Source organism: Lacerta agilis, chromosome 13, assembly GCF_009819535.1.
Source record: "Lacerta agilis isolate rLacAgi1 chromosome 13, rLacAgi1.pri, whole genome shotgun sequence".
NCBI lineage: Eukaryota > Metazoa > Chordata > Lepidosauria > Squamata > Lacertidae > Lacerta > Lacerta agilis.
The window spans coordinates 28,034,524-28,056,230 of NC_046324.1; the positions used below are offsets into that span (position 1 = coordinate 28,034,524).

General features: G+C 51.6%; 2 protein-coding genes across 4 annotated transcripts in view; one reads left to right on the forward strand and one right to left on the reverse strand.

Annotated features, from left to right (window-relative positions):
- Positions 1–607: 607 nt before the first annotated feature.
- Positions 608–17,931, forward strand: LOC117056975 (nascent polypeptide-associated complex subunit alpha, muscle-specific form-like). Its single transcript, XM_033167687.1, has 11 exons — positions 608–915; positions 1,020–1,277; positions 5,228–7,462; positions 8,589–8,701; positions 11,120–11,178; positions 11,744–11,892; positions 12,260–12,425; positions 12,531–12,722; positions 14,466–14,696; positions 16,654–16,810; positions 17,435–17,931. The coding sequence occupies exons 1-11, from the start codon at positions 831–833 to the stop codon at positions 17,507–17,509; spliced, it is 3,720 nt and encodes a 1,239-aa protein (XP_033023578.1). The 5' UTR covers positions 608–830; the 3' UTR covers positions 17,510–17,931.
- Positions 17,932–18,140: 209 nt separating this feature from the next.
- The window catches only part of TNRC6A (trinucleotide repeat containing adaptor 6A), a 39,892-nt gene continuing 36,325 nt past the window's right edge, over positions 18,141–21,707 (reverse strand). For all 3 annotated transcript variants that reach the window (XM_033166989.1, XM_033166988.1, XM_033166990.1), the window contains 3 exons: positions 21,600–21,670; positions 21,317–21,456; positions 18,141–20,320 (listed from right to left, as the gene is read on the reverse strand). In XM_033166989.1, the coding sequence (XP_033022880.1) occupies positions 19,939–20,320; positions 21,317–21,456; positions 21,600–21,670 (593 nt within the window). In that variant the 3' untranslated portion in view covers positions 18,141–19,938. The remainder of the gene's footprint in view (positions 20,321–21,316; positions 21,457–21,599; positions 21,671–21,707) is intronic.

Sequence of the window (21,707 nt, forward strand, 5' to 3'; positions counted from 1 at the left end):
CAGTGATGGGCACACTAATGCCAGAGCAACTAATGCTAATTTTCCCTCTGTACGGTAAGCTAGTTTCCCCACCTGCACCTTCTCTGCAAACTAAGAGGCATTGGAGAGTTCAAGGACATCTTTCAGCCAAGGAGGAAGGAACATGGGGAGGGGGTGTGTGCTCCCTAGGGCCAGAAAGAGAAGCCTGGTGTGCCACATTTGGCCACCAGCGCCTGAACTGCCTCTTCCTTGCAGCTGGCCTCGATGGAGGCTCTGAGAGGGCCAGGGAGTCCCTGGGATTGAAGTCCCGAGCAGGGCGTCAGTCAAAGTCCCCGAGCGCCTGCCCCGCAGAGGGCCATAGCTGTCAACGTTTCCCTTTTCTTGCGAGGAATCCTATTCGGAATAAGGGAATTTCCCTTAAAAAAAGGGGGGGGGGAGTTGACAGCTATGGAGAGGGCAACCGTGAGACCCCCTCGGCTGTTCTCGGCCCCACACGCCCCTCCCTCGAGGGCGAGGCGTGGGTGAGTCAGGGCACTCTGCAGATGCTCAGAGCAACTTTTCCTCCCCACGTGCGCCGGCAAGCTCTGGGGCTGCTGCGTCTCTCGCCTCCTCCCTTCACGTCCCGGAGTTGGGGGCAGGCGGGGACTTCCCGTCTCCAAGCCGGGGGGCCCCGCTTTCCGGGTCTGTGGCGGCGGCGGCTGCCGCTTCTCCGCCTCCTCCTTTTGTGCCCGCCGCGCGCTCGCTGGCTCGTGTCGCGCACGGGAGGTGGCGAGCAGGGCGGAGGGGGGTGGGGTGGTCTCCGCTTCCTGGCAGCGGCGGCGGCGCGCTTCGGAGGGAGCCGGGCGCGCAGCATGGACCTCCACCGCCGCTGCTGCTGCTGCTGCCGCCGCCTCCGCTGCTCTCTCGTGGCGCTCCTGGCCCTGCTGGCCACCGCAGGTAAGGCGCTGGCGAGGGGGGCGCGGGGTGGGCCGGGCGCTCCGTCGGGCACCGCGGGGTACCGCGGGCTCCTCTCCTGCCCTCCTCTGTCTCTCTCCGCGCAGGGCGCTCCGGAGGCTGCGAGCGACGCCTGGACGCCTCGGCCGCCCCCGAGGGCCCCCCCTGCTCGGATCTCCTCCCCAGGCAGCCGCTCCCCGTCGAGGGGCAGGAGGCGCCGGCGGCGGCCCTGCCAGACCCGCTGCAGGTGGACTTCGAGGGGGGCGGCCGGGAAGGCGGGCGGCAGCGTCGGCGGCCCCGCGGGGACCAGCAAGGCGCCGGTAGTAGGACCCCTCAGCCTGGCCTCGCCATCATCCCCTCCTCCGGTAAGCACCTCTTCCCTTTTTGTCCCTTCCCTCGAGAGGGCTCTGGAAGGTCGCCCGGCTGGCGATCGGTCTCGTTGTCCTTGGCATCGGGGAAGCCCCCGCCCCATCGGGTACTGTCTGCCGGGGGTGGGCAGGGCTTGGGGCTCTCTCTGCTCGCGCTCAGAGACCCGCTTCTCTTGGATGATGTTGCCAGCGCACTCCAAAATCGGGCGACAGCCCTTCTTCGCCAGCTGAGGTGCTGGGGACGCTGGAGCCGAAGGTCGCCCGCTGAAGGAGCCAAGTGGCCACAGGCATGGGGCACCCCAACAAGGCGTCTCGCTCGCCTGAGGACCCCCACACTCCTCCACTTGTTGCCTGCCTGGAACTGCCAGCACTGGGTATCCCGTGTGGGTGGTGGAGATTTGGCAGGTCTGAACCTGGGGCTGGTGTGGGGAGGGTGAATTTGGGAGTCATTTGCACTGAAGTGGCTTGTCTGTGCCCCCCCCCATGTGTCTGGACTCCATCTGCCATCATCATCCTTGACTTTTGGCTGTGCTGGTTTGGGGTGATGAGAGCTCAGCTCAGCATCATCTGGGAACCACAGGGTAGCCCCCCATCCCCCTGCTCCATGGAAGATACACTGGTCTTCCAACAGGGAACATTTTTGTACATCCCCAGCCATTAATAAATTACTGCTCATTATTTAGGAAGATTTACATGCCACACTTAATTTTTTAAAAAAATATATATAGCTAAAACGCTTAGTATGATGGCCACTTGCAGTAATTGTTTAGTGCATTAGAATGTTCGTGGGGCTTTTCGTATTTTAATCTTGACAACAGTCTGGTAAGGTAGGACAGCAGCATCAGAGGCGGATTTAGGGGAATGCTACCACACTGGGTGCCTAGTCAAGATGGCACCACAGGGGGTGCTGCATCAATGACAAACAATAGAAGGTAGAAAGTAGAAGGGGGTGCCAAATTTTAAAAAGAACATAAAAAAGAAAAGAAAAAGAGCCTTCTGGATCAGGTCAGTGGCCCACCTAGTCCACATCCTGTTCTCATAGTGGCCAACCAGATGCCCCAGTGGGAAACGCATAGGCAGGACCCAAGCCCAAGAGTGCTCTTCCCTGCTCTGGTTTCCAGCAACTGGTTGGTATTCAGAAGCATAGCAGCCTCCAACTGTGGACAATGGAGTTCATAGCCTTAAAGCACCCGCAAGCACCTTTTAGATGGACATGTGCATTTTTTCACTGGCTTCAAAATGTCCTACACTGCTCTTGCTGCATTTCGGGAAACCAGCAGCTCCTTCTGCTCAGTGGGGGGGGGGCCTAGACCTCTGCCCCCAAGTCTTACCCTGGCAGCACCCCCAAAGGATAATGCCCGGCTGTGAGGCCCCATGTTCTTCCTAATTCTGCCATATTTTGGAGGCTGATTGTGGCTCCTTTGTGGGGCAGGAAGGAGCACTCTGCACATGGCTCTTCTTTCTCTTCCGTTGCTATGTTCCAGGAGGGGTCTGATCTGCAGGACGCTGCTCTGTCTAGGTATCTGAACCTTTGCCGTCGCCTGTCCCCTTGCTCGACTCCTATCTCCACTCCAGAAAGACATCGTCTCACCTTATGGTGCTGCGAGGATGTATCTGTGTGGGTGTGCAGTTAGCTGCAGGCAGGTCTTTTGGGGTTGGTGCTGGCTTTGTGCCAGAGCTGGGTATCTGTCTTAGAGCTGTGTTCCTAGACTGAGTAGAATGGAAATATTATGCAAGAGGAAAAAAAGCGACAGAACCACAGCAGGAAGCAGCTGCCTCTGTGGGATCCCAGCAGAGCCGTTGGGGCTCCCATCCATGGCTAACCTTCCTTCGCAATCCTGAGATTAAATATGTCCATCTCATGCTTGCCTACTAACCCCAACGAAAACCTCTTGCTAGTGACTCAAACTCTCCTTTACCTTTGCTTAGGGTTTTCGTTGATGGAGGAACGAAGCTTTCACCCTTGTCACATGGTTGTGTTCAGAAGAAAGCAATGCCAGACAAATTAATAGCACACTTATGTGGTCAACAGGCATCTAGTGCTAATCTCTAGGTTGGAATGGGAGGAGGGCAGTGAGTTATGGCTCTGTTCCTTTGGAAGAGTGTGGTTAGGCATGTTCCTTCCCTCTGAAAGACAAAGCGTGGGTGTGGGGAACATTTTTGAGCCTGAGGGCCACATTGCCTTACGATTAACCTTCTGGGGGCCACATGCCAGCTGTGGACAGAGCCATGGGAAAAAGTTAGTGTGGCCAGAGGCAAAACACCAGTTTCCACTGCCATTCTCCACTTTTCTACTTTCCAGCCACACAAATGTCAGATATTTCTGCACAGCTCTTGTCTTCCATCCAGGCAAGCAAAGTGGCATCATTACACTTCAAGGGCACTTGAGGAGATGGCAAGGCAGGTGAGGGCCAGATAGTAATGGAGGGCCATATTCTGCCCCCCGCCCCGTCTCCAGGACAAGAGATGCAGGGCTGATACAATGCCCCTCTTTGATCGTTCAACCTTAGGTGGAGAGTAGGAGTGCAAAGGCTTCAAGGTTTCACTCAACTCTTAATCAGCGATGTCTTGGGTGGCCTAGACTGGCCCGATGGTCTGGCTGCCAACTTAATATACCGCAAGCTCTTACTGGCCTGGTGTTATCTCTCTCAGTCCATCTGTATGAGTGACATGCAGTGCTCTAAGGACAACCTGTCTGCTTAGAGGGTGGGGTGGGGAAGGATTTTCCTTCCCCACTGGCAATCAGGTGAGAAGTGGTCATTGCAAGCCTATCAGAGACTGATAACTATGGGGTGCATGATGCTCTGCCTGAATACAGATGTTCACTATGATGGATGACTTCGCAGATGTGTGTGTGTGGATGCAGTAAAGAGTAGTGGCACTTATCCTACACCCTTCCTCATTCCCTGGGGTCTCTGCCTTCTGCTCTGTCCCCACCCGTCAAGTCCTGCGTCTCGGATGTGCGTGTATGAATGCAGAGGACCCAGCAGTTCCTCGTACAAACCTGGATCTCTTCCACAGCAGACGCGATGCCAGCCTCCTCCTCCGAACCAGCCGTGTCAGATAGCGGTCTGTGCCAGAGAAATCTCGTTGCCTTGGCAACACGGAGAGAGTGATGCAGAATATCTGGGTGGGTTGTCTTGAGTGCCTGTTCTGGATTATTAGCTGGGCTTCTGTCGAATATTCTGCCACTGAGACGGCAGCTCTAGAGCCATTCTTACCCAATAGCTACGCTGTGGCCCCTGGGAGGCTGGGGGGAGATTTCTGCCCCGCCCCATGATCTTTCGTAAGGTTTTGGTTCCCAACTTCGTCTTGGGATTTATAGCTGTGTAACTATGGTCCGGATGTGTCTATGCGCGGTGCAGAAATCCGGCGAGAAGCAGGGCAGCTGCTCCACCCCCAAATCAGCAAAACCAGATCAAAAGCAAATCATTCATTCATTCTCATTGTATGCTGCTTTTCCATGCTCAAAGCAGCTTACAACAAAGAAAAGAGGAGAGCATTTCAAAATCAAAGTGCAATAATAATTTCCTAATAGCAACAAAACACCACAACAGTATAGAGAACACCATACAAAAAAACAACACTTCAGTGCTATAAATATAGCAAGGTTGCATAAACAACGACATCCAGCACCCAATAGCAAAAATAACAAGGGAGCTTTACAGTTGCACCGAGAGAGCTCTGTGTTTAAATGCATTTTTGGAGATCTTATTCACCCTCCCGTGGCTGCCAGCATGTAGCATCAGCACAACACCACTGCCTGGTACCTCCCGATGCTTTAACCTCCTTGCGTCTGGTTGAACAAAGGGCAATTGCTGACATTTCCAGCTCAGATCCCAAATACGCCTCTGCTTTTCTGCCTGTAGGGGTGGCAGTGAAGGTGGTGCTGCACCTCAACTTCCCCCCAGGGAGCTCACTGCCTCTGCTTTCCCTCCACCCCACAGGGTCAGATTTCTCTGGGCTACAGGACTTGCTACCTGTAGGGCAAAGCACCAGTAAGACGCTGAAGGCCCTCCTCCATGGCAGCGCTGAGCCCTCTGTCATCACCTGGCATCGTCCCTCATCCACTGCTGCTGCTGTCCCCACTGCGTCGCACCCAGACTTGCAGACTAGATCTGCTGTCCTTGATGCCAGCCAGGAGGAAACACCGAGGAGGCGAACGGAGGTGGAAGAAAGCAGAGCAGCAGATGCCACTGTGAGAGGCACTCAGTTCCCCACTCAAGAGAGCACATTGGGGGCTGGCGGGCTGCCCCAACCGAGTCCACCCCTCATCACAACCAAACCTGTGACCTTCTCATCTGAGCCAGTGTTGCTTCCTGGGCCCATTTCCCCAAAGGATGTTGCAGGTCAAAATCCTTGGTCCTCTTCTCCTTCGGAAGAATCCTCCAGCCCTGGAGCTGGAGAGGAAGCCCCTGAGGTCTGGCAGTCCACCAGCCCCTCTCTGCTTCTGGCCTCCAAACTGCAAGCTGCTACACAGACCCAGGCTGAGCCTCAGCACCCTTGGGCGGAGAGCCAGGGACCCCTGAGTGCTACAGTGGGTGGGAATGAGACACGCAGCGTGGGCCCTACAGATGACCTGAAGATGCCCACCAGAGCCGACAGTATGAGGCCCCAGGAGACCCAGTCACCCACTGCAGAGACTCAGGGGACCCTTCTTCTGGCTTCCACTCCACATCCGGTTGTGGCTGATACTGGAGCAGCCCAGGAATGGGATATGGCAACCATCACAACACAAATATTCCCACAGGGCTGGAGCACAACCCCGTTTGTGGTGGGTGCTGAGGGGCCAGGGGGCAGCACACCAGGCGTGGATCCAGAAACCAGATCTCACGAGTCTTGGGGTGCTGTGGGATCCTCTGATCCCAGCTCCACCCTGGCACAATCCCCAACGCCGCCGAGATCCAAGGCAGGGTCGGGTCACACGATGGAGACGACCCAGGAAACCATAATCACAGGCAATTTTGTCCCCAGTGGAAGAGCCCCGGTGCACAATTCCACAGAAGCCATGAGGGCAGCACAGCCTGTAGTGGATGCTGAGGCTACTTCTGCAGACTCCCCACATCGAACAGAGGTGGCTCCCCACTCATCCTCATCTTTCCACTTGGGGACAGCTTTGCCCCTGAGGTTGGCGGACTCTGCCACCCATCCTGCTTCTGCCAGCAACGCCCCTGTTGGGTCTACATTGCTCACCTCGTCTGTGGGCCCAGGTGGTGCCATGGAAGGGCCAAGAGCGTCCAGAGCAGGTGGGCATGCCAGTGCAGACGTGCCCACGTTTCAGAGCTCCATAGACCCGCTCATGGCTGTGGAGGCTGCCTCCAGCGGGGCTTCGACAGCCGCAGAAGGGCTTGGATCTCAGAGCCCCTCAGAGCCTGGCAGTGCCTGGCCCACAAAAGGGGGCGATCCTGCACAGCCATCCTCACAGCCAAGGCAGCTTACACCCAAGTGGGCTGCAGAAGAGGCCACTTTGCCCACCATGGTCCTCAGCCCAACGGATGTCTCTGTCAATTACAGAGAAAGAACAGGGGTACCTACCGACACCAGGGAGGCAACAAGAGAGGGGTCCCTTTGGCAAGCCACAGAGGCAGCAGAGCCCTTCGCCAGCAGCAGCCTCCCAGGAAGAGGTGCCCCCACTGGCTTGACTCCCAGCCCGACTGAGACCCCAGCGGGCTCTGAGGCTGCCTTGCTCACTCCAGAGGGAGATGATGTGAGCACAGCTCCTTCGGTGGATCCAGAGCTTCACTCCCAAGCAGCCAATTCCTCCAGTTCGGGCTCTGGAACGGCTGTGCCTACAAGCAAGACGGGAGCCACTGGGCCCATGCCCGTGACCCACCGGGTGTGGACCTCTCCAGGCAGGACAAGGAGCTGGGAATGGGGGAAGAGGCCCAGTGCCACAGCCGAAGGTGGCTCCATCAGGGAGATTGCCCGTTCTCCACTTAGTCCGGAGGACCTTGTCCGAGCAACAGCCACTCCGACAGGGAACAGTAGGCACACACAACCACCTTTGCCAGCTCCAGGACCAAAGAGCACTGCAAGGGAGGGTCCTCTCGTTGCCAGCACCCGGCTCTCACCAGCCACACCAGAGAAGTCCACAACTCAACTGCAGCCAGCCGTGCCCAGGGAAGGTCGCCCCAGACCCCACCATGTCTTTGTGGTGGAGAATCAGCTGCCCCGCCTGAAAGGTCAGTGGGGCACCTCTCTCTGCAAACCGAGGGAGGGAAGCAGAGCTGACCTGGGGGGCAAGGTTGGCGAGCTAGGAGGGGATTCTGTAGTAGGTGAGTTCCCTGTAAACCGAGGTTTAGTGGGGGCTGGAAAGGACTGTCTGCGAAGGCGGTGGACTCTCATTCATTGGAGGTTTCTAAGCAGAGGTTGGTTGGCCATCTATTGGGGATTTTCTCTCTGATTCCTGCATTGCAGGGGGGCCGGACTAGATGACCCCTGGGGTATCTTCCTACTCCACCTTTCTATGATTCTGTGGCCTGGTAAGGCTGAAAGCAGAGAGGCCACTGATAGCTGGAGCTAACTGATTCTAGATTCAACCCTTTCCTCTCCCCTGATGAGTTTTACAGAGACATTCTGAAGTGGGGAGGAGGAAGAGGACAGCCAAGGCTGCCCCCTGGATTGGTTGTTAAGTTAAAAGGCAGAAGGTAGGGGCTGGCAGAGGATTTCCCCGGGAAAATCCGGGCGTACGGCAGCCATACCCATTTGCCCTAATGGACCAGCCATCCCCAGGTAGAATTTAACAGACAGGAGGCCCCACCACCTTGCTGGCACTAAGCTGGTCTGGGTCTTAACGTAAACACATAAGATGACTTCCTGGTCTGGCCAAACGGGATCCCACCTAGCAACATGTTCTGACAATGGATGACCCAGTGCCCATGGTGGGAAACCCACAAGCAGGGCATGGGCATAAAATGAAAACAAAACCTATAAGAAATGCTAAGTTTCTACACCCATTCCCCTGGTCCAGCTACACTGGCCTCTTTGAAGCAAGTTTTCTGTTGCAAAGACCCCCCCACACACACACCTGCAGCCTCTGTGCTCCCTACACTTGTGAAGCAGGTGGATCCACCCTCACCATCCTGCCATGCTGTGGCAGCTGCCATCACTTGGGGCCCTAAAGGTGGTTATCAAATCATAGACTCATACAGTTGGAAGGTACCCCTGGGGTCATCTAGTCCAACCCCCTGCAAAGCAGGAATCACTACTAAAAAATCTCTTCTTTCTTTTTCTTTTTCTTTCTCTCTCCCTCTTTCCCTCACCTTGGGCTGAGGTGGGTCCTATTTTCCTTCTCCTCCCTTCCTGCAGCCACTCTCCTGCATATCCCTTGTGAGCTGGTCCTGGCCATGGAGTTTTCCAGAAGCTTCTGGAACCCCGACTCACTTGAGTACCAGGGCTTGGTGCTCAGTGTCAACGAAACGGTGAGTTAGCCATGTCTGTTTACCCAGGACTTAGGTAGGATTTTTTTTAAAATAAAATTTTTATTGGTTTTCCACAATAAACAACAACAACACAACAAATAGACAAATGCACAATACAAATACAATTACATTAAAAAAGAGAAAATAAACACTAAAAAGAAAGAAAACTTATACATACCTGACACACCTAACACACGAACATTAAATCATAACATGCTTATTGCTATATTCAAATTTCAAATCTTATGTGGGGACTTCCCCCATTCTCTCGGCTGCGTTCAATACCAATTTACTTTAGTAACTTCATTTCTTCATAACAAATTTAAACAAAAACACATTTTATATCTGTTAACTTCTAAATGTCAAAATATAACATCTTATTACCTATCTTAACTTCTTATATCCTTTAGGCTGTTGCTTATTTCATATCTTATAAAATACACTAAATTCAAAAAGAAAGAATCGGGATATTTCTATTCCAAATCAGTCTTGCTCTCTGACATCGGGGACCATGGTAGACCTGCCTAATAAATATATATATTCTTTTACCCTACCCCCCTTCTTGCCGTTTTCTCTCCACCTTCTATCAACCACCAGGCCTCCCCCCAGTTTTTCCCAACAGCATAGTCCAAAATATCATCTTTCTCTTGAGATCCAAACACCAAAGTATTGTCGTTCTCTTGAAATCCAAACACCAGAGCATTGTCCCAGAGTTCCCTTGCCACACTCTTCGAAAAGGATAATACACCATCACCAAGCATCTCCAGTCCAGTCATCAAATCATATTATGGTTGCAGTTCCCATCCTTGTTGTTCCAGGTATTCTGGGCTCTCACCCCAAAAAACCGTTATAATGCCACATTGTCCAGCCCTTGATCTCCCACGTCGGCCAGGCTCTCCTTCTACTTGGACTTGCTTCTTCTCCACTTCAACAGACAGTTCCACTTCAGATGGAATCTCTAGGGATCGCTCTTTGATTTTTTCCTTAAGTTCTTTAGCAATATTCTCCAAAACTCTTCCAATCTCTAACATTTCTGTAACATTCTGTTCCATTAGTTCTAAATTCGAAAGAGTTTGTCCAAAAGCCATTTCTGGGTCTGGAGGCATTTTTCAAAAGTGAAACCAGAGAAGGCAGAAGTTGGCAGGGAATAACAAAGTTCAGTACTTTTCCATGATGAAGTGTCAAATTACATCCGCCATTTCCCTAGACAGAGTGCAATAGATCTTCTTTATAATCCACCGACTTTAAAAAGAAAATTACCTTAACAATCTCAGTCCTCCCTGAACAGGGGTTTCTTTGCAAATTAAATGTAAGTCCTCAGATGCAATTGTATCAACCACAGATAGCAACACCTGGTTACTTTTTGTTACTCTCTTTCTTTAGCGCAGACAGAGAGAACGGACTTCCTTTTTCACGTTCTCTCTGCAAGTCCGAATTTTAAGATTTTTAAAGTCAATTGTAAAGCAGTACTTACAGAGTTTCTAATTGCTAATCGAATCAAGAAAGAGCCGGGCGCTCAAATCCGCCAGTATCGCTGCTTCATATCTCAGGTGCATTATCCTCTTCAGCTCCGTGCCGGAGCCTCGCTCGCCCATTTTTCCCCCTTACGAGGGTCAATCGGGAGCGGGGTCGGCACAACGTGGAGCCCGCAAGAGTGACTGTCCGCAGAACGCTCTTTCCGCGGCTTTAGGGGGCCCGTAGCGTGGGTACGGAAACCCCTTTCCCCCGAGGATACCGGAGCTTTGCAGCTCCCGACTGGCTGGAATGGCACCCTAACCGGAAGTCCGACTTAGGTAGGATTTTAACTGGGTTGTCCAAGGTCCTAGAGCCTAAAGGCCACATTCCCTGCTGGTCAACCTTCCCAGGGCCACATGGCCATGGGGGCGAGGCGGGACTAGAGGCAAAAGTTGGCAGGGTTGCAAATGGGAATCTGGCCTTTGAGCACTCGGCTGGTTTCTATGCATGCTTCCCTCTCATCTTCATCCAGGCAAGCAAGAGACATGATTAGAGTACAAGGAAATCATTCCGCTCGGGCAGAAGCACTCAAGGAGGGCGTGAAGCATGGGCCAATGAGGGGTGTGGCCTGGGGAAAGTGGGTGGGGCCTGATGATAGTTCCAAGGGCCAGGTGAAGAGGACTGGAGGGCCACATTTCATCTCCAGGCCTGAGGTTCTCCAGCCCCTCCTAGAGTTCATTATTTTGAACTGATGATGCTTCATTGTTTTAATGCCTGAGGGATTTTTAAAATAAATTGTGTCTGTTTTGTTGCAGGTGTTATAATTTAATTGTATTTTATGCATGGTTTATTTCATGTTAGCAAACCCCTCTGGGATCTGTTTTGGTGAATGGTTGGAGATGGAAGCTCCATAAATCAATGACCGATTGATTACCAATTTTCCCCCTTCCCCTTTTCTCTAAGGTCACACCTCTCTTCGATTCTCTGCCGGGATTTCAGCGACTGGAAGTGAAGGCAATCCGGTATGTATCCATCCATCCATGCATGCATGTATCCACCTCTCTCTTTGGGTTTCCTTGTCCACTGTATCCCAGGGCTCAGGGAGGGCAAGATGACTGACACCACTGTGTAGCACGTGAAAATGCAAAAGTTCAAAATCGTCCCCAGTGGCTCCTTGGAAGGCAGCTGACATCAGGAAGGCCTTGATGTCTCTGAGGAATCTCTGAGGGCTCAGGAGGTGGGCAGGGAAGAAGGCAACCCTCTGGGCTGCTCCATCTGATGGCAGAGTTGGATCACCAGGAGAGGCTGGTTGCAGGAAGGCCTTAAAACACTGTCGGAATTCAAGCAATTTCCTAAAGTATTTGGTGCATTCATGAGTCACATTTCCAAAACCTGTCGCTGCAAAATAATTTCGCTTATGGGTGATGACTGGGCCCTGAAACTTCCTGCGTTAGGAATGGCAGTATCTGTGTGTGTATCTCAGGACTCGGATGGGGCTGCCACCTTCTGTGTATTGCATTGGACTAGATAGTCCTTGGGATACCCTTCCACCTCTGCAATTCTACCATTCTCTTATTCTCTCTGCAGGCCCGGGAGTGTGGTGGTGGCATTTGATGCCCTCTTCCTGGTAGCGGCTCCCGGCTTGTGGGCTGCTCTGAATCGCTCATCCCTCTCAGACCGCTTGCGCCCGGGGCTCTGGGTTGGCAATGCCCGGGTGCTGCAGAGCACGACGCTGGGTAAGCTTTTGCTAACAGGCAATTTGCCCGTTTCCTAACCCAGTGTTGCCACTGGCCGACATCAGTTGCCCAGGGGATGCCGCTGGGGACAGAACCTGAGAACTTGCAAAGCAGCCACTCCCCCGCTGAGCAATGGCCCCCTCCCCACAAGTTTCTAGTCCACAAGATTTTAAACAAAGTGGCTGCTTTCCATAGACATATCAGAAGCTGACTTTCGCCAGCGGGCCCACCTAGGTCTACGCTGACTGGCAGTGGCTCTCCAGGGTTCTCAGGCAGAGTCTCACCCAGCCCTACCTGTGGACAGAAGCTGGGGCCTTCTGCATGCCAAGCAGGGGCTCTGCCACTGAGCTGTTGCATGTTCCTACAGAGCGGCACCTGGACCTCTGCTCCGTGCTCTTCGCCTGCCAGGCCGGCTACGAGTGCATCTCCACTGGGGAAGACGGGAGTGCTGTATGCACCTCTGCGTGCCACCGCGACTATTGCAAGAACGAGGGCATCTGCACCCATGCCGTCAACCACACGCCTGTCTGCCAGTGAGTGCCACGGCGCACAGGCCTTGCACCTGGTCCCTCTGCCCCTGCACACACGTCTCAGCCTTCAAGGCCCATGTCTGATAGTTTTTCCCTTTCATCCCCCAGGTGTCCCGTGGGGAGTGACTTCTGGTTCCTGGGGGTGCGCTGCGATTACAAGGTGACACAGCAGGGCTTGCTAGGGGTGGCCTGCGGCCTCTTGCTGAGCCTGGTGGTGGTCGGAGCTGCCATCGCCGGCCTGGTGATCCGCCGGGTTCGCATGCTGCTGCTGGAGGCCAGAGCGGATCAGACCAAGAGCAGGTGAGACCTTGCCCCTTCTCCTCCCTTCTTGGATTCCATGGAGGTGGAAGGAGGGGAGAGAAACTGGGGCACTGCTCCCATTGGTTTCCTACCTTCCCTGCCAGGTTAATCCATGCACTGCCTTGACAGTGGCACTGGCTACCTTGGACAGGGCTGGTTTAAACATGGAGCAAAATAAGCACATTCTTAGGGCATCAAGGGAATTGGGTTAGGATTAGACATTTTCCATAGCTCGATTTCTAACAACAAATGGTAACAAATTGCTCTGCCGAGCATTCGTTTTCAAATATAAAGTATACAAAGATAAACACTACTTTCCATCCTATTGTAGGTTTTGTTTCATTTCAAAAAATAAAATTTTATTTTATGGTTTGTTATTGTTTATGTTTTGAATTGAATTTTATATTTTGAATCGGATATATATGTGGGCACCCAAATCTTGTTAAGTGGTTAGGGCCTCTAAAGGTCTTAATCCGGCCCTGACCTTGGAAGGGGAAGGACTTTCCTTCATCGAAGGTTTTTAAGCAGAGGTTGGGTCTTTAGCTGTGATTCCTGCATTGCAGGGGGTTGGGCTAGATGACCCTTAGAGGTCCCTTCCAGTTCTGCAATTTTATGACGCATTTCCCCCTATTCATGACATTCCTCATTAACCTCTTCTCTTAGGGAGGGCACCCCCAGGGGCGGTTTGCAGTGCTGAGTCTCTGGGCCTTGTTGGGCTCATAGGGCTGTTCACCCATTGCTCTTTCCTTATTATTATTAATTAGATTTGTATGCCACCCTTCACCTATAGATCTCAGGGCTCTTGTCTTTTCCCATCTAGTGTGGGGCTGCGGGTGGGTGGGTGGGAAATGGGATGGGGGCTGCTAGGCTGAGCTGAGGGATCCATTTCCTCCCGCCAGGCCTGCTTTCAAGGGAAAAGCAAACAGCCAGCAGCTTCTGGCCAAACGCCAAGGGAAATCCGGGGGTGGGGTGTGAGGGGATAGAGTGTGTAACTGAGCTTTGTGCTGCGAGTGAGACAGGGGGGGGTTCATTTCAGCCTGAGCTCTTTAGCACTCCAGGCTTGAATCTCTGGCTACAGACTCTGAGCATATGCAGAGTGCAGTCCCTTTTCTATGCTCTGAGCTTATGCAGAGTGCAATGAAAAGACAGGGCAGAAGGTCTCACTGTGGGCACCTCGCCTAACCCCCCCATAAACATCCTCTCACCCACTTTGACCTACAAAACTGGCCCTGTTACAGGTGTCACATAATACCTGTTCCACATTTGTAGGAAATAGATTTTAGTGTGGCAGCACCTACAGTCTGGAACTCCCAGACTCTTGACACCGGGCAGGGACCTTCATTTTACTCTTTTCTGTGCCTGCTGCTAGAAACGTTTTTGTTTAGACAACCCCACTCAGGCTTTTAGAATGATGGTGCGTATATTGGCCATTTTAATTTTTTTGAATGTTTTAATTTCTTTTACTAAACTGCTGTGAGGTTTCCTACCATCCACCAGCATATAATTTTTTATGAAATACATAAAAATAATAAACAATGCATTTAATTACCAATGACTTCCCAACAACCTGCTACTTCAGCATGTTTCATTTTTGCTTTTTTAAAATAATTGTATTTATTAGGATTTTAGATTACCGGTAGTTTCCATAACATGGAGGGTTGGACTAGATGACCCTCGGGGATCCCAACTACGGTTCTATGACTCATAGCAACATAAGGGATCATAAACTCTTGACCCCTCCAGCTACCGCCGCTTCTGCCGCCTGGACGATGTCTCGGCTCACTACTGGTCGGAGCCTTGGCTGGCCTCAGCAGTCTCCTTGGACAACCCGGCCTTCAGCAACTCAGAAGAACTGCTGCACTTGCAGATCCTGGACACAGCCTGCTGCAGCTGCCAAGATGACTGCATGGGTGCCGACGGCTACTGCAAGCAGCCGCAGGGTGCCTCCTGCATCGGGGCCGCAGGCCGGCCAAGGTAACTTTCACTGCAGCCATGGTGGGTGGTGTAAGGGGTGGTGCATGAAGGGTTCTGGTGAAAAGGGGGTCAAGGAATGCAGCTGTAATGGCACAGGGGCACACAGTGTTTAGTTTCTGAAAGGGAGGTGCCCTGTCCTCAAGCATCAAATTTCTCAGTGATGGGACACCTGCTTGGCATGCAGAACGTCCCAGGGTCAATCCCCAGTGGCATCTGCAGGTAGGGCTGGGAGAGACCATACACACCTTTGTTCTGGATGCTCCTCACCTTCGTGCAAAGGTGGGGGTGGGTGGGAGACTGTTGCAGCAGGAAAATAAAGATCTGCTTTGCTTTGACTGGTTCCTACCTCCACCCATTCTTCTCTGACTGATAATGGACTCTGGGGATTCTGAATCCCTTGATGGAGAGTTGGGTGTAAAAGCCAACGCCCATTTAAAAAATATATCAAGCTTGAAACCCCAAAGAGCCGCTCTCAAGTCAGTGAAGGAGACATTAGGTGGGCCAGCGGTCTGATCAGGTCAAGACAACTAACTTCCTCTGTGTTTGGCAATTGTAAATTCATCCTCCTGTTTTTTAAAAGATGAGCTGCTCTGCTTATAGAGGGCTGCTGGATGTCACAAACCACCTTCATTTGCCCAGAGACACCTCTATTCCATTGCTTAGCAACTTCCCACCCCCCAGCAAGCAAATCAGGCTTGATCTCCAGCAGCAGGCAACAGCCCAGCAGGGTGGAGAGCAGGCTGGGCAGGGAGGTGGGAGCTCCCCAAGGAAAGGACAGGCTGAGCCCAGAGGGCTGACCTTCAATTGTCACAGCTAACCTGGCTGGCCTGAGGCCAAGCAGCTGGTATAAACTTTCCATTTATGTTGATTTGTTTGGTGCTAAAGGGGAAAAAACCCTACCCAAACATAAAGGCCTCTAATAGCGCCATGGAAAGAGGAACTCAGGAAAAGTTTGATAACCGGCGGCAGAAATGCAGAGATAAGCCCCCACACTGCTAGACTGCAGCCTTGCACTCCAATTTCTTGGCTGCTTTTCCCAAGGCAGTACCTGACTTTCAGCTTCCTCCCTTCGGCTTGCTCTCCCCAGCCCCTCCTCCTCCAACCTCAAATCTAGGAATACAAGCATTGATCTAACCATGGATCTTCCTTCTGCTGGATGGGGGTAGATGCTTGGTGGGGAGACAGGACTCAAGAGTTGGGGCTGCCAGGAGAAGAGGTTTTAACCAAGTCACATGCCCAACTATCCCATCGATCAGAGTTGGGTCAGATGCCTGAAGCCCAATATTTTATTATTGCTAAGAAGTGGAGAAGTGTTTAAAGATAAGCCCAGCTGCTGGATGAGGCCAAAGGGGTGCCACCAGGGGCCCATCCCATCCAGCATCCTGTTCTCACAGTGGCTAAACAGATGCCCCTATGGGAAATCCATAAGCAGGACCTCAGCACAAGAGCCCCCTCCCCTCTTGTGGTTTCCAGCAACTGGTATTCATTATTCAGAAGCATGCCCCCCTCAAATCTCTTTCCTGAGAATATGCCATGGCAGTAGTTCCTATCAACACAGAGACACTGGGCTTCATCCAATAGTTGCAGCACTACTACTTGTGCTACTTCCCCTTTTCCAAAAGCTCTGGCGAACCCTGGAGCAGGCGGAAAGCAGGAGGAAGGACTGCATTGGCATTTTACAAAATCTACAACTCTTTCTCCCTGAACGCCCACCGTAGTTAATCCTGGTGCGCTTTAAATCACTTTAAAGCAGGATGTGACAAAATGTTGGCCTTACTTTCATTCCTAGGGGAAAGTCAAGGGCTTCCAAGGAAGAGAATTGGTGTTCCACATTTTAATGTGTGTGTCCTTGCATCTAATGCCCCAGTACAACCAAGCATTTACAAAGCCAGAGGCCCTGTAGATACGGCATCGCTCTCATTTTGCATCTTGGACACCTTCCTTCCAATCTTTTTAGCGCTCATTACAACCATTGGGACGTGAGCTCCAACAGCATGAACGACCCTATGATAGACTCCGGGAAGGCCAGTGAAGTTTCTGTCTCCAGCTGGCCCATGGAACCTATTCAGTGGAGCCCTTGCCCTGCTCTGCACAACCCCTCCAGGGAGCAAGTGGTAAGTGAAGCCCAGGGCAGGGGGAAAGCAGGCACACTTCCCTTGGGCTGTGGGTCTCTAGTTTTGGAGAAGTGGCACTTCGGCACACAAGTGCACAGGATAGTCTGGCACAGAACTCTGATGAAACACAACTATTTGTTTCCATATTGCAAAACAAAATCTTATTTGTATTTTATGATGACACTCCGAGGGGGCCAGTGGGTATAAGAAATAAATTTGCTCATGTAACCTGCTTATGGTGGAAACTACGAGAAGAGACTTTTGCTCAAGGTCACTCCATCAGTTTGGTGACAACCAGTTAAGTTGTCTGGCTGCTCACCCATAAACCAATAGTCCTACATCCTATGCCCTTCTAAAATCTTTTTTTTTGGAGGGGGGGCTATTGGGTTGTTGTTTTTATTTTTATTATGTATTTTGTGGTTTTATATCTTGATTTTATTCTGTGAAACACCCTGAGACACTCCCCCAAGGTGTAAGGTGGGATATAAGTTCAATAAATAATAATAGAAATCAGCAGGAAGGGGAGAGAGGGGTTGGGCCCTTTCAGCCAAATTAGCCCCCCCCCCCCGTGGCATTCCCAGTACAAAACAATCCCTGGAGCCCCACTGTCTCTCCTTTCCGCAGCACAAAGCCCAGAGGCCTCACTCTTACTGTGAGGGAATGGAGCTGGTCAACCTGGAGAGAAGCTGGACAGCCTGAATCCTTCCAGTCAGACACAGGACGTGTCAACATGCTCGAAACCAACCTTTTAATTTCTACATGACCAGCTCAGAGATTGAGGTGGCTTTGAACCCTGCGAACAGCGCAAGCCCATCAAGGCAGGTGGCGGGTGTAAGTTTTCAATGCAAAGGTGTGAGGAGGCTCAACCATCAAGCAAACTAGCCTTATTGGTTTGGTGTTGGAATTTTAAATTTTTTACGAGTAGTTACTCTTGGGAGGAACATCACAGCACTGGAATCCAACACTGGGACAAGTCTGAGCAGTTAGTTCCTATTTGGAGACAGGAATCTCCTTGACAGAAAAAGCTGGACAAGTAACTGGATTAAAGGGCGAGGAGGAAGAGCAGTTACTGTTTCGTTTTGTGCAAGTTGCTGTAATGGAAGTATTAAATGCCAGAGTTTAAAAAAACAAACCAAAACCCAGCATTTTTTCCCCACACGCTCCTCAATTTCTAAGTGTCCTGTCAAGGTGGGAGCTGGCCCTAAAAGGAAATACACAAATACTAAACCCTTGTTAACCAAGCATAATCTAGCAAATCTGCCTGTGCACCAATAGCAGAGGGTCCGGGGGGAGAGACATGGACAGACAATACAAATCACGAATGAGACCGTTCCATGGTAAGCAGCCAAAAAATGTCATGATTTATTAATATCTGGAGAAACTTCATAATTAGAACACAACCCAAACTGTACATTTTACAATCACACTCTATTTGTAAACAGTTAAAAAGCCACTGGCGACTTTTGCATCTTCAGACACAACAGTTAGAATCAAGGCAATGAAATGAGAGCGTCTTTCAGCACAGTTAAAAAAATTGGTTTCTTTACTTTTTTATCCTTGTTTAGTCTTTCATCCTCCAACTAAACAAGCTTCAGGTAATAACACCATTTGTGGCAAAAGAGAGGAAGATGATTTTAACACTTTCACAAGAAAAGTATTTGCAGGAACTTTTAAAACATTTAAAATTTATACAACAAAATTCTGTAAGCCCAAGTTCTTGGTTACAGTCTGCATAGTTACTTCAGCTTTAAGGTTAAACACTGAACACAGTCACGAGAGCAGGAAGAAGGGCCACACCAAAAGGGGGGGGGAGGGGAGGAGGAAAGGAACAAGGGGGCCGGCTTTACAAAAATTGGGGGGAAACTAGAGATTAAGAGCCAAGCACCCCTCTCCCACCCCACACTATTAAAAAGACAGCATTGGAAAGCACAGAATGTCGAACTCCAGCGATTTGAAGCAATTTTTGGCAGAAGGTTTACAGAGCAAGTAGTAATCAGTGCTAAAAGTTATTTTCCTATAAGAAACTACAAGGAGTTTTACTTAGGGACCTTGGTTTTTCCTGAGAGCCATGCTCTTAGATTTAGGAGGTGGGAATAGAAAAAACACAAATGGAACATGGCCAAACACTGCTCGTTATTCCCAGAGATAGAAAGCATCTTTTAACATCCACAATTTTTTTTTGTTTTTAAAAAATATTTAAGTGATGGTCGAGTAAACATTGTTTCTCAAAAGAAAAAGAAAGAAAACAAAAGATTTCTGTAAACAAGGCAGCACCCCAACACAGGAGCCCCCCCAAAATAAAACAAAAACAAAAATACCAAACGCCTATTGAAAGTGCAGGACCCCCTGCCCAGACAAGCAGGCCGGGTTGCCAGTCATAGCTGTGCATGCAGTTTCAGAAACTGCAGAGCTCCATTCTTTAGTTTAATTCCACATGAACAAACAGGTGCAAGGCTTTTCCGCTTGGCATCCTAGGTACCAGTCTCATCATTCGATTGTTGGGTGCTGGAGGGCCGCCAGGTAGCGGCTAGGTGGGCAGGCAGGCGTCAAGGCATAGTGGGGCACAGCCTGGTCCAAAGCAAGGAGCATCCTTCTGTCTGTCCTCCAGGAAGCGCCACCCGCGAGCTGCTGCTGCTGCCCCCACCTTGACGATTGTGGGGCAGGGAGAAGGACAGAGTCTGTGCAAAGCCTAAAAAAGCTCAAACTCCATCATCAGCAAGTTGCAAAAATAGTAAGAATGATGATGACAATGATGATGAATCCACAAAGCAAAAAATAAAAATAAAATAAAATAAAAAAGCGATGGAACACATGAAAAGCAAGCTGATTCTACGTAGTTTTGTTTTTTCTTGTATAGCACTATATCCTGGAAGTGTAAAATCTATAACTTTTTTCACATTATAATTATTGGCCTGCACGATTCAAGTATTCAAACTGGGATGTTTTGGGCTAAAACAAAGGGGGCGGGGAAGAGGGGAGGAAATGTGCGCACGAAGTAGAAGTAACCGTTTCCACAGGTGACCCCTGGAGGCTGCAAGTGGGGAGGGCGGGGAGGGGTGGGGATGGGGAGTCCAAATTTAGTGCTGCTTTGAGGTCACAGTTTTGTTCACTGATAGAAGAAGAGGTGGCTACATGGACTCCCCTCCGGCCCCCAGGTGGTCAACGGAGAGGAAAGCATTGAGAGGGGACGGGCTGCTCAGCCCTCCCCTGGTGTCGTTGCTGCCCAGGGAACCCCAGAGGCTTGTGGAATAGTTAGGGCTCCCCCAGAGGGATGTGCCGTGGAGGTCTCCGCTCCCCGTTCCTGAAAGCCCAGCGCCATTCCAGTGGCTGTTTAGGTCGTTGCGGTTGGAAAATGCGTGGGAGCCATCGAGGCGCCCCAGGCGGGTCTGACTTGTGCCCAGAGACTGCCAGGCAGGGGAGGGGGAGAGAGACTGGCCTTGTGCAAAGAAGCGGCTGATCTCCTCTTCACTGGCAAAATCAGCAAGGATCGTAGTGTTCCCGAGGACACACCTGTCCGGAAAGAGGCCCAGAAATGGGTTGAGGTGGGTACAAGCCCTCAAAAGCAGACGGCATCTTCTCTTCCCTGCCACAACCTCCACTACTCCAGCCCACCTGCCTTCCTTGTGCACAGAGATTGCAGCAGACATCCCTGTCCCCACCATCCAGACTCTGGCCTGCAGCAGCCAGGCCCTTCTGAGGCAGGAGAGTGGTAGAACACCTGCTCTGCATGCAGAAGGCCCCTGGTTCAAACACCGGCCCCCCACCATGTCATCTTCAGGTAGGGCTGGGAAAAGACCTTGCCTGAAACCCCAGAGAACCCCTGCTAGTCAGAGTAGACCGTACAGAGCTAGATGGAACCAAGGGTTTGACTCGGTATAAGGCAGCTTCCAGTTAAGACCAGCCCTTCATTCAGAAACATGAGGACTAGCATCTTACTTATTTTTCAGGGGAAGCAGCGTGGCTCAGGGGTAGGGCACCTCCTTTGTGTGCAGAAGGTGCTAGGTTCAGCCCCCCAGGTCATTTCTAGGGAGAGCTGGGGGGGGGGGAAGACTCCCCTGCCTGAAAAGAGAGCCACTGCTGCCAGTCAGTGTGGGGACAATGCGGAGTTTGATGGACCAGTTGTGTGATATAGCCCAAGGCAGCTTCTGGTGTTTCTAGATCAGTTCTACCTGCAGCCCTCAGACTACCCTGTGCTCAAAGCAATTTCAAGAGTTTTGTGCTTTTAAATCCTACCCTGCCCTCCATCTCTCATAGCAAATGCATCTCCAACAGTGTATCTGAAACAGAGTGGACACTAAGGACCAACGTTTCCTATGGGAAATGTCTACTCCCTGCCCAGTGAGGGGCATCGGCAGGGACCACCTGCTTACACCGAAGTGTGCCAGCTAGACGCTGCTGTTCTCGGCATCCCTAGGCCCCAATCCTTGCCTTCTGCGCCCCCCCCCCCAATGCAGCAGGACGGAAAAGCACCTTCCCTCTTCCCCCCAGGATCCCGGGCGTACTTACATGTGGAGAGATTTTTGTGCCTTCACCACCTCTTCTTTTGAACTGTAGCGGACCAATGCATTGCCGTGGGGCAGGTTCAGGTGGAATGTGATCAGCGGCCCGTGCTGCATGCACAGTGTCCGCAGGGTGGAGCCATCAATCTGGATGGGGCAGGGGGGTGGGGAGAGAGAGGCACACACACTCACTCACTGTCTCTACCTGCCTGAGCCCTTGGGGCAAGGGGAACAGGACCCAAACCTCCCTGCAGGCTCCTGGCACAAGGCCAAGCTGTGCCCTCACTCACCTGAGGTGTGAGGTTCTTCAGGACAAGACAGTTGGTTATTCTCCCTGAGCTGCTCTCACCCCAGCTTGAACCTGCCAGAAGCAAGAGAAAAATGGCAATGCCATTGTG

Excerpts from the sequence above, each read along its gene's own strand:
- LOC117056975 (XM_033167687.1), top strand. The coding sequence starts at position 831 with ATGGACCTCCACCGCCGCTGCTGCTGCTGCTGCCGCCGCCTCCGCTGC. Across the intron at positions 11,179-11,743 it reads CTGGAAGTGAAGGCAATCCG|GCCCGGGAGTGTGGTGGTGG; the intron begins GTATGTATCCAT and ends TTCTCTCTGCAG. Across the intron at positions 12,723-14,465 it reads GCGGATCAGACCAAGAGCAG|CTACCGCCGCTTCTGCCGCC; the intron begins GTGAGACCTTGC and ends TGACCCCTCCAG.